The sequence below is a fragment of the Carassius carassius genome, chromosome 47 (assembly GCF_963082965.1).
Source record: "Carassius carassius chromosome 47, fCarCar2.1, whole genome shotgun sequence".
Lineage (NCBI taxonomy): Eukaryota > Metazoa > Chordata > Actinopteri > Cypriniformes > Cyprinidae > Carassius > Carassius carassius.
In genome coordinates, this window is record NC_081801.1 from 13,495,806 (window position 1) to 13,512,035 (window position 16,230).

At 36.0% G+C, this 16,230-nt stretch overlaps 1 protein-coding gene across 2 annotated transcripts; it reads right to left on the reverse strand.

The window, feature by feature from the left end:
- Positions 1–5,325: 5,325 nt before the first annotated feature.
- LOC132130501 (EGF-containing fibulin-like extracellular matrix protein 2) lies at positions 5,326–14,989 on the reverse strand. Of its 2 annotated transcripts, none has more exons than XM_059542220.1 (11): positions 14,828–14,989; positions 12,609–12,738; positions 12,335–12,383; positions 11,307–11,519; positions 11,086–11,208; positions 10,870–10,986; positions 8,271–8,390; positions 8,062–8,181; positions 7,849–7,975; positions 7,551–7,746; positions 5,326–6,221 (listed from the first exon to the last, which is right to left on the reverse strand). In XM_059542220.1, the coding sequence occupies exons 2-11, from the start codon at positions 12,696–12,698 to the stop codon at positions 6,060–6,062; spliced, it is 1,317 nt and encodes a 438-aa protein (XP_059398203.1). In that variant the 5' UTR covers positions 12,699–12,738; positions 14,828–14,989; the 3' UTR covers positions 5,326–6,059. The 2 variants fall into 2 exon arrangements, with proteins under 2 accessions (XP_059398203.1, XP_059398204.1); XM_059542221.1 differs by having other exon boundaries at positions 12,609–12,723; positions 14,828–14,983.
- Positions 14,990–16,230: the final 1,241 nt, after the last annotated feature.

Sequence of the window (16,230 nt, forward strand, 5' to 3'; positions counted from 1 at the left end):
TTATTGCTTCTTCATCAAAACAATTAGTAGGAGGATGATAACTCACAATCAGCAATTACATCATTCCACCCATGCAATAAAAATAGAAACAAACAATAACCACGATTAAAAAATAAGTGTTTTATCCCACGACTTCAATCCCTTTTTCCCCACGCAATATGATCGGTGAAATATGATTTTACAGCAAACTATTTAAACCAAGCGACGGTCGGATCACGAATATAGGCGGTGGGGGATCATTCTATCGAACAGGTTCGCTGTTTGATAAAGTGATACACTGTGCTATTTTAAATATTATGTGTTTTAAGTTTGAACAAGCTATATTGTTATAGATTGTTCTATTTAAATAGAAAAAAGAGGTCACGCTCGACTTCAATTCTAATGTTTTTAAAATTACCACATTTTTAAATATAATTTGTTTACTATTGGAAATTATGGTAACAGGGTTAACATTGTAAGATCGCCCCCTACTGACAAACATATCAAAACTAAGTTTTTCCAATACTTAACATGACATTGCATATAATACGTCTAATTTTATGAATAAAAAATCATTCAAATAGGCTTATATTTGTTTCAAATGTATTACCGTTGATTTTATTAATAGTCTGCTATATTAGCCTGCTATTATTTATTCATTATTTTATATTTATACTATATACTATATTTATAACGGCAGGGCCCCAAAAATTAAGTCATCTGGTTAAACATTTCAATTGGAGTTGATATTATAAATATTATCAGTCTACTGATGATTAAAAAATCAAAATGATCGCATAGGAGTTTAAAACTCTCCAGAAAATCACTTCACATTTGAAAATTCAGTAAGTTATGTTCAGTTTTTTATTTCCTTTCTCTTCCTCTTTTCTATTCTTAGTAAACTTACATGTGAATAATGAAACAAAACAGAAAATAGTTTTTATTGGAGAGAGAGAGAGAGAGAGAGAGAAGAAGGGGAAGATAAGGAGAAATCAGTGAATGAACAGTTTGAAGGACACTTGTCTGGTTTTATAGTTTCTCCTTTATGTTCATGTTTATTTTAAAACCAAAAGAATCAAGGTCCTCACTCTTTTACCTTAAAGAACAGTAATAATCTGTTGCTTAGCAACACTTCTTTTAAAATACCTGAGCAGGACAAGACTGAGGATAGTAATTGTCATCTGAAGCTCAAGCTCAACTAACTTTGTTTATGATTCATACCACTTGTAAACCATATATTGTGATAAAGTGGGATCTTATATGCTGAGCCCTTTGTGGCCAAAGTGTTCTATTTTTATCCCTATATTCGTTGATAATTCATCTATGACATCACATGACCTACCTTATTGACATGAATGCATTTTGCTGTAGTTAAGAGCTTATTTGGTCTCATACACTTTTACCTTACATCCTAACATCCATGAAATCGTTCCATTGCATTGAAGTTTTTTTATACTGAAGAATAAAAAAAGGTTCTTAAGATTAAAAAAAAAAATCAATGTTAAAATATAAATAAATCACCCAAAAAATGAATATTTGTCACAATAATCCACAAGTAATCCAAATTACTCCAGTCCAGTAATTAATGTCTTGTGAAAAGCTGCATGTTTTTTAAAAAAACAAGTTCACAATTAAGGTTTAAACTGTTACAATATATCGGTCCATAATTCATGATAACTCCTCCTCAAGTGAAAAAGTCCATCCCCTGTTGTCAAAATCCATTTGTTTAGAACTTTTTCAAACTTTTTTCATTTATAAAAGGTGCTAGATCGGTGTATATTTATCTCCTGATTCAGACAACTATTTCACTGCAGAAAGCAATCATAGATAGAGAACTCATATTTTAGCCGGAGGCAGAGATTAAAACTTGATGAATTTCCTATGTTGTTCGTGTGGGTTATTGAGATGTTTTTATCAGCTGTTGTTTTATCAGAACTCTCATTCTGATGGCACCCATTCACTCCAGATGATCCATTGGTGAGCAAATGATGTAATGCTAAATTTTTCCAAATCTGTTCCAATAAAGAAACAAACAAATCTCGGATGGCCTATGGGTGAGTAAATTTCAGCAAAGAATATATATATATATATTTTTTTTTTTTTTGATGAACAATTCTTCTAGGAACTGTTCACAAAAAAAACTGGGAACCAAAATTGGTTTATTAAGGCTTTTTTATTTGTAAGACTGTAGAGAAGTGCATGCATACATTTTGTGTGTATATAGATGTTTTAAACATCGGACAGTGATCATATGTGAATTCTACACATCTGCCTCCTTCCTCTCCTACTGTTGATGAAGCCTGTTCAAACTGCAACCTTGTAACTATGCTTGCTTTTTTCTTTTTCCTTAGTCGCTCAGGCTATTTTTAACACCCAGCAACAGTGCTCATTTATTTCAAACCACTTTCAGATTTCTATAAGATTCTAAATACATTGCTCAAGGACAGACAGATCCATATGTGTTTGGAACACTTCAGTAACTTATAAAGAACACCATTGCATATGTTGTTACATTAATTGAGAATACTGTGGGGCATCAGATGCCTGCTTGTATTTTGGTTCTGGCATCTTTTCCATTCATCTCGTCCAGAGGTAATGTGTCAGTTTTTGTCCCGGGGTTAAATAAGCCTGAGTCACACTTCCTGTTTGTTATATTTTACATCCCATGTAGTATCTGCCATTATACTGTCTTTTCCTTCTTTTTAGGTCCAGCCTCTGCAATTATGGCAATTATTGATCAAATAACAAAGCCTTTAGGAGGCTGGATGACAGGAACAAGGATAGAGGGGACAGACTGTTGGACAGCCACAACATTAGATGTCATTCAGAACATAAGGTATCAATATTGATGAAAAGTTTTGCTGGATGATGTGGACCTGGCCCCTGGGAGACAGATCTCTGCAGAGAGGGAACTGTCACCCTAACCCTTGAGCTCCCACTGGACTTTTTTGTTTATTACGTGGGTGGCACGGCCATCTGGTGAAATCAGAAAGATGGGGGATGGGATTTCTTGGAGAAAATGTGTAATGCTCATAATCTGTTCACATGAACATTTTTTAATATGCATTGAACTTTGGTCATTTTCGAAGAAATGAAAGCTCACATTGAATCCCGAACATGATGAAATAGTCGCTTTCCAGGAAAAATCTAAATTCAGCTCAGATGGCTGGTCTTCTTGGCTTATGTTGTGTATGGCACAAAAACAAAACCCATTCTAATTTGTACTCTATATTGAGGGCAATAAACTTTGTGACTACAGAATTGTTAACTTCGTGATCAAAATTTAATTTTGGTAAAGAAGTGGACAATACGTTTCACTTGTAGTATCCCTGTCTTCGTGTCTTCTCTACATATATTCTTTTTTTATTTGGGGGTTTATACTATAAGCTGATACTTGACCATCTCTGCATCTCGGCACCCATGGCAACGGAGCTGCAGTATCTTAGTAACAAAATTTGCACATTGCAAGAGATGCAAAATGATGGTTGTTCTCAAGCACAACACCGATTTGAACCCAACAGAAGAAGTCGTAACATTTAACCTCTCTCCAAATGAAGTTAAATGATTGAAAAGGAAGTGACATTTTTTATTTATCCTAAAACCAAAAGTAACCCTCCACCATTTAGTGATGAAAACTAAGAATGGAAACTCACTTGTCATTGCTTTTACACCTTCAGAGCACGTTAAATTTCTTGGAAGGCCACGTTGCCTGATTCTTTCTGGTTTGAAGAAACATTTTTCACTTTGTCATCTTTGTAAACCTGATCTGTGTGATGTGGAAATGAGTTCATGTTACCGACAAAAATGAGAGGAAAGTTAATATTTCATATTTCAGGACAATTAAGAGCGTGCGTGTATTGTTTCAGTCATTCATGGTGATCAGAGAATAATATGTTTTAATGGACTGAGTGTGACGTGGATTTGAGGGGGTGGACAGGAAATTACTCTTGTTATAACAAAGTGTAACAGTACCCTTCTAAACCACAAAAATAGCTCCAAAGCCCCCATTTTCCTCTCTGCTAATGAAAATAGTTAACCTTGTTTATTTTTAGAGAAAATGCGACTATTTATAGACAGACATATAAACATATGTTTAATTTTAAACTTAACCTAACATATATTAATTCGATTTTTGTTGAAAACGATCACAGTCACAACAAAACAAATGAAAAAGGCTTATACTGAATGAATAGTTCACACAAAAACGAAAGCTCTAAAATCATTTTCACATCCTGATGTCGTGCCAAACCTGTTTGAACATCTTACTTCTGCTGAACACAACAGAAGATATCTTAAAGAATGTTGATTACAAAAGAGTTTGGGTTCCCATTGACGTCCATTTGTATTTTCTGTCCATACAATGGAAGTCAAAGGAAACCGAAGCTGTTTAGTTACCAAATACCTTCTTTTGTGTTTCACACAAGAAAGCCTTAGTCTTAAAGTCTTAGAAAGCCGAAGAATGTCAAATATTACAGCAGCATCTGATACGCTTGTCAGTGTGTTTTGCTGCTCTTATCACACCTACATCCATCTGCTGCACTGCCCACAAGCCCTCTGTGCCAACACTGACCATCAATGAGCTCATCATTTCCCTGCTGGAGCTACACTAGGCTTAATTCACACTTATCATTTGACAATACACTACATGCCGTTATAATTAACACACAGATCCTTTCACACACATAGCAGTTATAAATCAGACGCTGACTCAAACAAAACTTCCTACTCGTTTCACCATTGTTCTAAATCAAGTGAGATGACCAGTCCATTAATGAAATGATGTTAATGAATGGCCTGCAAAAACACAAGCCATTTTGGTACACTCTAATTAGCATTTAAAGGTATCGATTTTCAGATTGTTGTCACTCTGTTACTTTTTATTCATTAACTTCTTCCTGTCCTTACTTATTGTCAAGGAAGTCAATTTTAAATTAGGTAAAAGAGGTCAATTTAAATCTACAGGATAACTTTAAAGCTTTCTAGATCTTGTAGTAAGGACGTAGGACGATTTCCAAAATGAAAAATGATTGTTATTAGGTACAGTAGCTCCAAGGTACAGTAGCCCTACAATAACACAACCATAAAATTATATACATTTATTTTTGTCCACTTTTACCCTAAAACGTGACTCTAATAATGGTCCTTTCAGCTTATAGCAAAACAGGTAAAACTCAGCATGTGTTAGACTGTCACCATGTGGAGACACCTGAGCAATACATTTCATTTATACTTACTATAAACACTCATATTTTAACCAAATTATTAGCATGTACACCAAACTGGATGTTTTTTAGCCTATAGACACGAAAAGAAAAATAAAGAAGAAGATCATAAGAAAAGGATGTAAAGGGAGGATTAGAATTGTTTTCTTTAATGTATTACTTTTACACCGTTTTTTTTTTACTTTAACAATGAAATTATGCAAAAAATAAAACTAAAGAAAACGATTTTTGTATAATTTCGTAGTCTGAGTAAACAAGTAGAAGTACAGAATTCAATAAGCATTAGAGAATTTGCAACACTTGATGTTAAAAAAAATGTAAAATAAAAATGAGTTCTCATTTAAGGCTTATAGAAACCTGGATTTTTCTTTAGTGTGTTAGTGTTTTCTGAAATGACACAGTATTACACTACATAAATGCAATTACAAAAGTTCTTTGGAATGTGTATTGTATGTCGCTTAGATAATTCTAAACATTTTTTTGTTTTGTTAAATGGCGATTGAAATTAAATTATATCCTGATGTTTCTTTCTGAAATATCTGCAGCAGATATGTGTGTGTTTATGGTGTGTGCTTGTACGCTGCATGTATGAGTGAGAATGAGTCCATGGTGACAAAGTGAGAGGAATGAATGTTCAGATGCTTTAGCGCTTCCCAGAATAGGGCTGCAGTCAACGGCCTGCAGTCAGCCTCAAAAACAGATCATTTCACATCATTAAGGTGGTGATTTGTGGATCTGTGTTGCCAATTTTTAACACACAAAAGCAGAAATAGACTGAATAAAGATATTCTTGTATATACTGCATTGTATATACTGTATTCATACAGTGTTTTTCCTATGTTTGTCTCTCCATCTCTCTCAGAAAGCATGAGGCCCAACATAAACAGAGAGACGCAGAACAGAGCTGGTCTGGTAGTTTACGAGAGGATTGACAGACACCATCTCCAGATCGATGACGTACTCCTTTGGTCCAGTCACTGCTTTGGCCAAAACCAACATGGCACTGATGTTGTTGATTTGCTGGGAACAAGAAATGAACAAAAATAAATGAGTCCAAAAGTATGAGACCACAATGCAATTCTGAGGTTTTTCATTTAAACACAAACTAAAAGTTTTGAGAGTTTCAAAGCTTAAAATCTAGCTTCAAACAAAGAACTGAACATTTTAATGTGATAGTTGACCAAAAAATGACAGTTTGATTGTTTATCTGCTTACCCCCAGGGCATCCAAGATGTAGGTGACTTTGTTCTTCAGTAGAACACAAACCAAGATTTTTAACTCAAACCTTTTAAGTTTGTCAGTCGTATAATGTAAGTGGATGGGAATTCACAGCTAAAACATAAAAAAAAAGAAACATACACAAACAGAACCAAATTAAACCCTGCGGCTCGTGGAGATACACTGATGTGTAAAGATACAAAGTAATCAGTCTGTGCAAGAAACTGAACAGTATTTATATTGTTTTTCTACGTCTGATTCTTGCAATGTCCGAACTCTTAGAACTGTTAAGTTTCTTGGACAGACCAATCGTTTTGTGTCTTTACACATCAATGTGTCGTTACGAGCCGCAGGGTTTAATTTGGTTTTGTTTGTGTATTTTTTTTTTATGTTTTAGCTGTGATTCCCATAAACTTACATTATAAGACTGATAGACTGCAACGGTTTGAGCTAAAATCTTGGTTTGTGTTCTACTGAAGAAACAGTCATCTTGGATGCTCTGTGGGTAAGCAGATAAACATCAAATTATCCCTTTAAGTAAGACAAAAATATTTAAGATTATGCACTTTTTTAAATCACTAACCAATATAAACAAATGTGTGATCAAGTTTTTGGGGCCATTATGTTTTCTTCAAAATGTATGCATTGATCTGAATTGATAGTAAAGACAAAATGTGTCTATTTCAAATAAAAATTAGAATTTCAAATTTTGAGCTTTCTTTTCATCAAATAATCTTAAATTCACAAATTTCACAGAATTTTCCACATGGCTTACACTCAATTATTATTATGAAAATATTATTATTTTCATAATAATAATAATACGAAAAGATAATAATCAGAAATGTTTCTTGAGCACCAAATCAGCATATTCGAATGATTTCTGAAGGATCATGTGACACTGAAGACAGAAACAATTGTTGATAACATTTTACAATATTACTGTTTTAATGTTTTTTGATTAAATAAATGCCCTGGCAAGCATAAGAAACTGCTTTCAAAAACATGACCCAAATGAATGATTGTGTAATATAATAAAAAAGAATGCAATTTTTACCAGTATTTACTCTAGCGCACATTATGTAACATAAGAAGTTGTTGTGTGAAGGATGTTGTGTGTCTCTGACTTACCCGTATGTAGAAGTCATCATTTTCATCTCCAGAACGAATGCGGAAGGAGTTGTAGGCTCCAGGATAGACGCTGGTGGCCTGGATCTGGAAGATGTCAGAGGGAACCGAGCGTTCGGAGGTGATGCTCATGTATCGATGCACAATGGAGAAGGGCAGGTCACGACACTCTGGCTTCACCACTGGACATATACAACGACTGGACAGAAAGAAAGTGACATGAGGAAAAAGGGCGAGGGGTGTTAAATACTATAAATTGAAAAAATATGATTTTGCCTTTACACAAATCGAAAGGGCTTACTTCTCTGAGACCTGGACGTATGGGTTCTGGCAGCGGTTGGAGTTGACACATTGATGTCCACCATGGATGTTCACACAGGCCTGTCCCTCCCCACACTGATGAGTGCCTGTCTCACACTCATTCACATCTACATACAGAATTATGACAAACTCAAACCAAGTGAAATGTGATTGTAAGAGTCAAGTGTAAAAAGCAGGGATTTTGTTTCAATACCCTGGCAGAGTCGTGTTCCAACTAGCTCGTAACCTTCTGGACATACACAGGAGAATCTTCCCGGCTCGTTCACACACTGAAACTGGCAAAGGAAACTGGAATAGCTGCACTCATCAATATCTGGGAGGAGAGAAAGAAAACCAATTACAGCCCATTCAGCCCATCATCAATTGGTCAAAAACGATTTGGGTGATGTCTTATGCACTAACCATTGCATGAGAAGCCATCAGGTCCCAGGTCATAGCCTTGATCACAGCGACACAGAAATGTACCATAACTGTTGTAACATCTTTGTTGACAAGGTGCTCCCATCTCACACTCATTTACATCTGATGACAAAGAACAGAGATTTTAGAAGCTTGTGTACTGAAAAAAGTTCAACCAAAAAGAATAAAACAATTGCATGTGCAGTGTTCTGAGAAGGTTAGTTTATAGCGATACAAATAAAACATTATATATATGTTCTCTTTAGGTTACAAAAAAAGAAAAAATACTTGTTCATGGTTATAAAATAAACCCTAAAAATAAACATTAGAGAATGTTATGTTTAGTTTTTACAGAGCCCAGCACATGGCATGCAGGAAAAAAAGTAGGCTTAATTGTGCACAATTTACTATTTCATTCCCTCGAGTTATAAATAGTCCGCATGATTTACTAATATGTTCCCTCGTTTTGCTAAATTGTGTACACGATTTATAAATCAAGAGAACAAATTAGTAAATTGTGCGGACGATTTAGCAAATCGAGGAAACATAATAATAATCATGTTCACGTTTAGTACATTGAGGGAATGAATTAGTAAATCGTGCGCACAATTTACTTATTTTTTCTTGCATGTCATGTGCGGGGCTCCATAAGTTTCTCTTTAGCTTGTCAAAACAAATTTTAAAAAATTAATTAATTAATTAATTAAACTACCTGCAAATTTCTGGAAAGGTTAATTTATGGTTATATAAAATATATCCTAAAAATAACCAATAGATAATATATGTATAGGTTGTCTTAAAAAATACTGAGAATGTTCCTAGATTATTATTCACAAAATATGCTAAAGTTAGGAAAAGGATCCATGTTGCTAGCACTGTCATGTCATTTCAAACCTGTATAACCTTCTTTCTTCTAGGAAATAAATTTGTTCATGCTGCTATTTCCATACAACAATTGAATAGGTACAGGTGCTGCTGTACATATGTACAATAATACATATGACTTGTGTGCTATATTCCAAAATATTCTGAAGTTGCACAATTATTTGGTTAGAGAAACAGACTTAATTTAAACCCTCAAATTTCACAAACGTTAAATATATGTATGGTCATCAATGACAACAAACATCACCAACAAACATTATCGATCTTCACTGACATCAGACATGGCATGTTTCTCATACCAAGCTACTATATACACTCACTCACCTGTTTAATTTCTCATTAATGCAATTATCTAATCAACCAATCACATGGCAGTTGCTTCAATGCATTTAGGGGTGTGTTCCTGGTCAAGACAATCTCCTGAACTCCAAACTGAGTGTCAGAATGGGAAAGAAAGGTGATTTAAGCAATTTTGAGCGTGGCATGGTTGTTGGTGCCAGACGGGCCGCTCTGAGTATTTCACAATCTGCTCGGTTACTGGGATTTTCACGCACAACCATTTCTAGGGTTTACAAAGAATGGTGTGGAAAGGGAAAAACATCCAGTATGCGGCAGTCCTGTGGACGAAAATGCCTTGTTGATGCTAGAGGTCAGAGGAGAATGGGCCGACTGATTCAAGCTGATAGAAGAGCAACTTTGACTGAAATAACCACTCGTTACAACCGAGGTATGCAGCAAAGCATTTGTGAAGTCACAACACACACAACCTTGAGGCGGATGGGCTACAACAGCAGAAGACCCCACCGGGTACCACTCATCTCCACTACAAATAGGAAAAAGAGGCTACAATTTGCATGAGCTCACCAATTCGATTTCTGTTGAGACATTCAGATGGTAGAGTCAGAATTTGGCGTAAACAGAATGAGAACATGGATCCATCATGCCTTGTTGCCACTGTGCAGGCTGGGGGTGGTGGTGTAATGGTGTGGGGGATGTTTTCTTGGCACACTTTAGGCCCCTTAGTGCCAATTGGGCATCGTTTAAATGCCACGGCCTACCTGAGCATTGTTTCTTACCATGTCCATCCCTTTATGACCACCATGTACCCATCCTCTGATGGCTACTTTCAGCAGGATAATGCACCATGTCAGAAAGCTTGAATAATTTCAAAGTGGTTTCTTGAACATGACAATGAGTTCACTGTACTAAAATGGCCCCACAGTCACCAGATCTCGACCCAATAGAGCATCTTTGGGATGTGGTAGAACGGGAGATTCGTGCCCTGGATGTGCATCCCACAAATCTCCATCAACTGCAAAATGCTATCCTATCAATATGGGCCAACATTTCTAAAGAATGCTTTCAGCACCTTGTTGAATCAACGCCACGTAGAATTAAGGCAATTCTGAAGGCGAAAGGGGGTCAAACACAGTATTATTATGATGTTCCTAATAATCCTTTAGGTGAGTGTAGAGCACAAATCATATGAACTACTTTTATGCTGTTTTTCTGTTATTTCGGGAGTTCAAGAGACCCCACACCATTTATTTTTATCTGCTTTCTTGTTCCATGGGATACAGAAAATGATCCGTTTTGGACAAAAAAGGCATTTTTATTTTTATGTTTGAGTTTTGATTAACCGGTCAAACTACAGTAATCACATTACTGTGTAAGCAAATTTTGTTTGCTGGAAAATGTATCTGCTTTAAGGACTTACCAACACAGGATCTGTTGTTTCCTGCCAATTGGAAGCCAGGCTCACATTCACAAGAGAAAGATCCTGGCACATTCACGCAGCGATGCTGACAGTACCTGTACCTGCACTCGTCGATATCTAACAGATGAGAGGAGATGCTCGCTATAGACTGCAGAACAGAAAAGATGCATCCATATCTTAAAGACAGATGTTAAGACACATCGTTTCTTCTCTTACCCACACACTCTATGCCAATCTTGCTGTAGCCGTCAGGGCACTGACATGTGTAGGTGCCCACGGTGTTGATGCATTCCTGGCTGGGCTGACAGTCATGCAAGTCCAATTCACACTCATCAATGTCTGTCCAAAGCATGATGAAGAGCTTCAGGACATCACAATCACACACATACAAAACCTTATCAACAGGCTTTCCCTACATTTGCCCTTAAATAACTCACCCACACAGGACTCTCCTTGGGCCCTGTAGCCTACAGGACAGGGGTTAAAGGCCTCGTTACTCTCCACAGGCACGCTGGGCTCTGATTGGCTGGAGGCTTCAGGTGCAGTGATCACAGAGGCCGAGCGAGGAAGGCACAGGTAACCACCATAGTGATTAAAGCATTTCATCTCTCCCTGACAAGCCTGCTGTATAGTCTCACACTCGTTTATGTCTAAGTAAAATAGAGAACAGAATTTAGGTTTACAAGCAATTTGTATGTCCTTTTTATTTATTTAGGTTTTATTAAATACTACACACATGAAACAAATATACATCCTTTAAAAACAACACAAGATAAGAAACAGAAAAAAAGAACAGCAGTTCATTTACATTAACTCACACTCATGTCATTCAAAACCTGACTTTCTTTCTTCTGTGGAAAATAAAAGAAGATATTTGATAAATATTTATTTTAGTTTTCTAACCAAAACTGTTTGGTTACTAACATTCCTTAAAATACTTAAAATAATTTTTGTACAGGAGTGGCACAACTTCAGAGTGAATACATGATAACAGAATTTTCATTTTTGAGTGAACTATCCATTTAAAAAAGCCAATAAATATACAAAACTCAACCATAAGGAACCATCTACATAAATATGAAATATATAGAGGAAGGTTTTGTATGTCCACCCAATATTATTAACCAATCAAGACATTTGTTGAGACTTGGGATTTCAAAATGGGTGAAGTTACCGCAACATTATTTCTGGGTTTAGAAAGAATCTCAGATTAAATGAATTTATTGCTTGTTGCTCATTGAATTTTTATTGCTTTGTGCTTGGTTAGGATGTGTTTAAACTGGGACAGAAAGTATTTTAACATCAAACCAAAAACATGAGATAAAATACATAATCCACATAATTTAGCCATGCATTTATATGAATTGCATGCATGATTCTGCATGTGACATTTAACCAACAAGAAGAAATGCATCACTTTCTCATCATCTCTCTCTCTTTCTCTGGCACATGACCTTCCACCCACCTCGACAGAGTTGAGTCTGCACGTCCCACTCATAGCCATCTGTACACTCCTGGCAGAGAAAACACACTTTATTATGTGTTATCTTTAATCATTAGCAGTTACACTAAAACACTTTTATTGACAGGAACATGACTTTTGATGCAAACTGATGCCTGATACTATACAATATAAATTTGGTGAATTAAGCAGCAAGGCAGACATGTAAATGTTCAAGCATGAAGGAAGACTGAAGAGGAAGAAAGAAGAACAGGGAGAAATTGTCAAATTTCCTTACTGTGTAAGAGTCACGTTCAGCAGGAGACTGACAGATTGTAGCAGGAAGAACAACCAGACCCACGCAAAGTAGCACATATGTGGCCTTCATAGTTACAGGGTACAGGACATTCACCCTGCCACACACACAGCTGGATGGATGAACAAATGTATAGTTGTTGTTAAAGCACACTCTCACACCAAAGAGAACAATAAGAGAGAGAACAGACGTGCAAATGGGTCTGTTCAGTCCCCATCGTCTCCTCTATGGGGTGAGACCTTGTAAAAAAAGAACAACAAAGGTAATTGCAAATAAACGTGCTAACAGGAATAGTACACAAATGCACATTTGGAAGCAGTGACAGTGCCCCGTTGAAAAGGCCAGCATTGCTGATCACCTCAATATGTTTCGTTTTGGATATTGGTGTGCTGCTGTCGTCACTAGGATTATTAACTAGCTTAACAATTTACACGTACAATAAAGTTAAGTGTTTTTATACAGTAGCATTTAATAATCTAGAATTTGTAAATTATTGAATTAGTTAATTAGTCAGAGTTTCTAAATCTTTAAATAAAATAAAGTTTATCTGAAATAAAATATATAAAAACTTAAACATATTTTGTTTCATCTATTTGCCATATAACAATTTCATTTTTTTATTTAACTTGATGTACTACTAAACCAATAAACATTAATGAATACTCTATAGATGTTTAAAAGTGACAAAAACAACAAAATTATTACAACTTTAAATTCAAATGCAAACAGAAAATATAGAAATAAAAACTAATTCAAAACATTAATAAAAACTATATCATTGATACTATACACGGATCTAGGTAAATTTTTATTTATTCTTGTAATTTTGTCTAATACTCAATTCATGCTTGCTAATAATACATTAATTCATGTATGTAAAAAAAAAAAAAAAAAACAACGCATTAACCAGCAAAAACCTGCCTGAACCATCATGGAAATTCACTCTTTTTTTATCAGAGTGAGATTAGGTTTACATTAATATGGTTATAATTTTTCAACATATATTACTCCATGGCATATATGATAAGTGATAAATGCAAGTTTGGGATTCTGTGCAGTGATTTTGATCTTGCCATCTAAGCAGTTCTTGGAAACAAGGCAAGTTGGTGCATATAATCAGATATTGCATGACGGATTTTCCATTCCTCACATTCAGCGATCTGGAGATAGTTATTCACACCTACTACCTCCATCCTTTCCTGACTACTGACTACACTGTACACACACACACACACACACAAAGTAACATTTAAATTAACTGGTTTAGGTCATGTAAAACACAATATATTTAACATCACATAATTAACCTCAATACACAGTTTATACAAACAAATCAAATTATGGGTTAAATCAGGTAAAAATAGCTCTTTGAGGTAATCATTTCAAGTTACAACTTTTTACACTGTAGCATGAGACTGTCCATAATACTGCTGCTAGAACAGTATTTAACCTGTTCTGGCCTCTCTTTACTACAGTTAATAATTTATTTAAAGACCTCATTATTTGTTTTTATAGCTGTAAAACAAATCAGAGACCTCCTCAGCCATCATTATCGCTCCTGGATTCTCATTAAATCTACTTAATCTAAACACTCACATTTCAAGATTAAAGATTAAAGATGATCTTACTCTATAGTTTTGAGAGTTTATTTTAAGCTTTGTTCACTATTATGGTTAAATGCATGATACCGTTTTAATTGCTCTTGTACATTACTTGTTGTTTTAAATGTCCTCTGTAAATACACTGACATGACTTTGTACTGATTTCTAGGGACTTTCTCTACTGTTTGTTCTGGAGCAGCAGAGTTGGCCTGTCTATGAGGCAAATACATGGGCCAGTATCTGAACTGTATCCTCTACAGGATGTGACACAAGCAATTCCATAAACTCAGATTCGTCCAAAAAACAAGTCATGTCTGTAGTCATTAACTACAACTGTATTCAATTCAAACTGAACGATTCTGTAAGATCTAAGCATGATTAGAAAGCATCGACTAAATTTCTGTCATTCATTTAATTATTACAAGGAAACAGTGAGCTTTAAATCCTGGAATGAAAAATGCTAAATTTCTCATGCACGCTTTATCAAATGTCTTTCTCTCCAAGTATGCTTAAATGATCTCACTTGCCTTATGTATTGCTATGCTCAATTTTACAAACTGCAAATGCCCAGGAGTCAAATACAGATGGTTTGAAACTCACTTTCTGAAGTCTGTCCAGCAGAAGTTGTTTCGTTCTTCTATCTCTGTGCCTATTGATTTCTCTCTCCCTCTCCGTTTAGAAGACTGCTTTTAGAGCTCTGTGACAGCAGACAGGACCTGGGCAGTGATGGCTGTTTGAAAGTGTATTGCAAATGTGAGGAAAGGTGCAATGCTATAAAGGAGGTTAGAACAGCCCACTTTTTTCCCTCCACCCACTACTGAACGACCCATGCATCTCAGCCACCCTTCACCCCCCTGCCTTGTTTTTCCTCCAGGCCCCAAGGATTCAAATTCATAGTTTCCTGACCAAATCCTAAATCCATCACTCACAGAAGGAACAAAAACCCCAAATGATCCATCTGGGTTATATTAGGCAAAACCTGTGCAATTCATAGGCCTTAATTACTTCCCATTTTTAATACACTTTGCCTTATTAACTTTCATCCTGGCGGAGCTTGCTTGTATCTGACACTGCTGGATATTTACTGGGGGATGTCGAAAAGGAATGCAGACACAAATTAACAGGGTAAAAAAGGAGGGAAGGCCTCCCATTTTAACTGTAAAACACTACCCGGTGCCAGGGACATCATGCGTCTTCATTACACAAAGGTTTGAGCACCATTAAGACAATGGCTTTGATGGAAACGACAGAGATACTTTCTGAAACAGCAGGGAAAGTTCCCATGAGGACTCTTCTGCAGAAATTCGGAGGAATTTTCCATGACCATTTGTGGGGTGACAGCTGTCCTAGGTCTGGCCTTTTATAAGGTAGTAAAAGTGTCTCCTCATCTATCCACTTCAGAGCTGACCAGCCAACTGTAGCCCCCTGCTGCTGACCCACACCCGCTGAGCTCACAAACAGGTCGCTGCTTCACTGCGGGAAAACACTGAAGCACAATTTGAGATAATTACCCTCCTATACACTCTTGAAAATAAAGGTTCCAAAAGTGGGGTTTCCAGCAATGCCATAGAAGAACTATTGTTGGGTTCCCCCAAAGAACCTTTCAGTGAACAGTTCTTAAAGGAATAGTTCACCCAAAAATGAAAATGGATCCTCTGCAGTGAATGGCTGCCATCAGAATGAGAGTCCAAACAGCTGATAAACACATCACAATAATCCACACAACTGTAGTCTATCAATTCATGTCTTGTGAAGCGAAAAACTGTTTTTTTAATAATAATTCCTAAAAATGTTGTAAACTTCAAATCATGTTAAAAAATCCTCTATTAAACTGCTTTCCTAAGGGGGAAAAAAGTTATACCATCTGAATCAGGAGAGAAATCTGCACAGATCAAGCACCGTTTATGAGCGAAAACAGTCCAAAACAAATACGTCAGTGGATCTGATGTGAGAGAACAGGGGGTGGACTTTTTTTACTGGAGCAAGTGTTATTATGGATTATA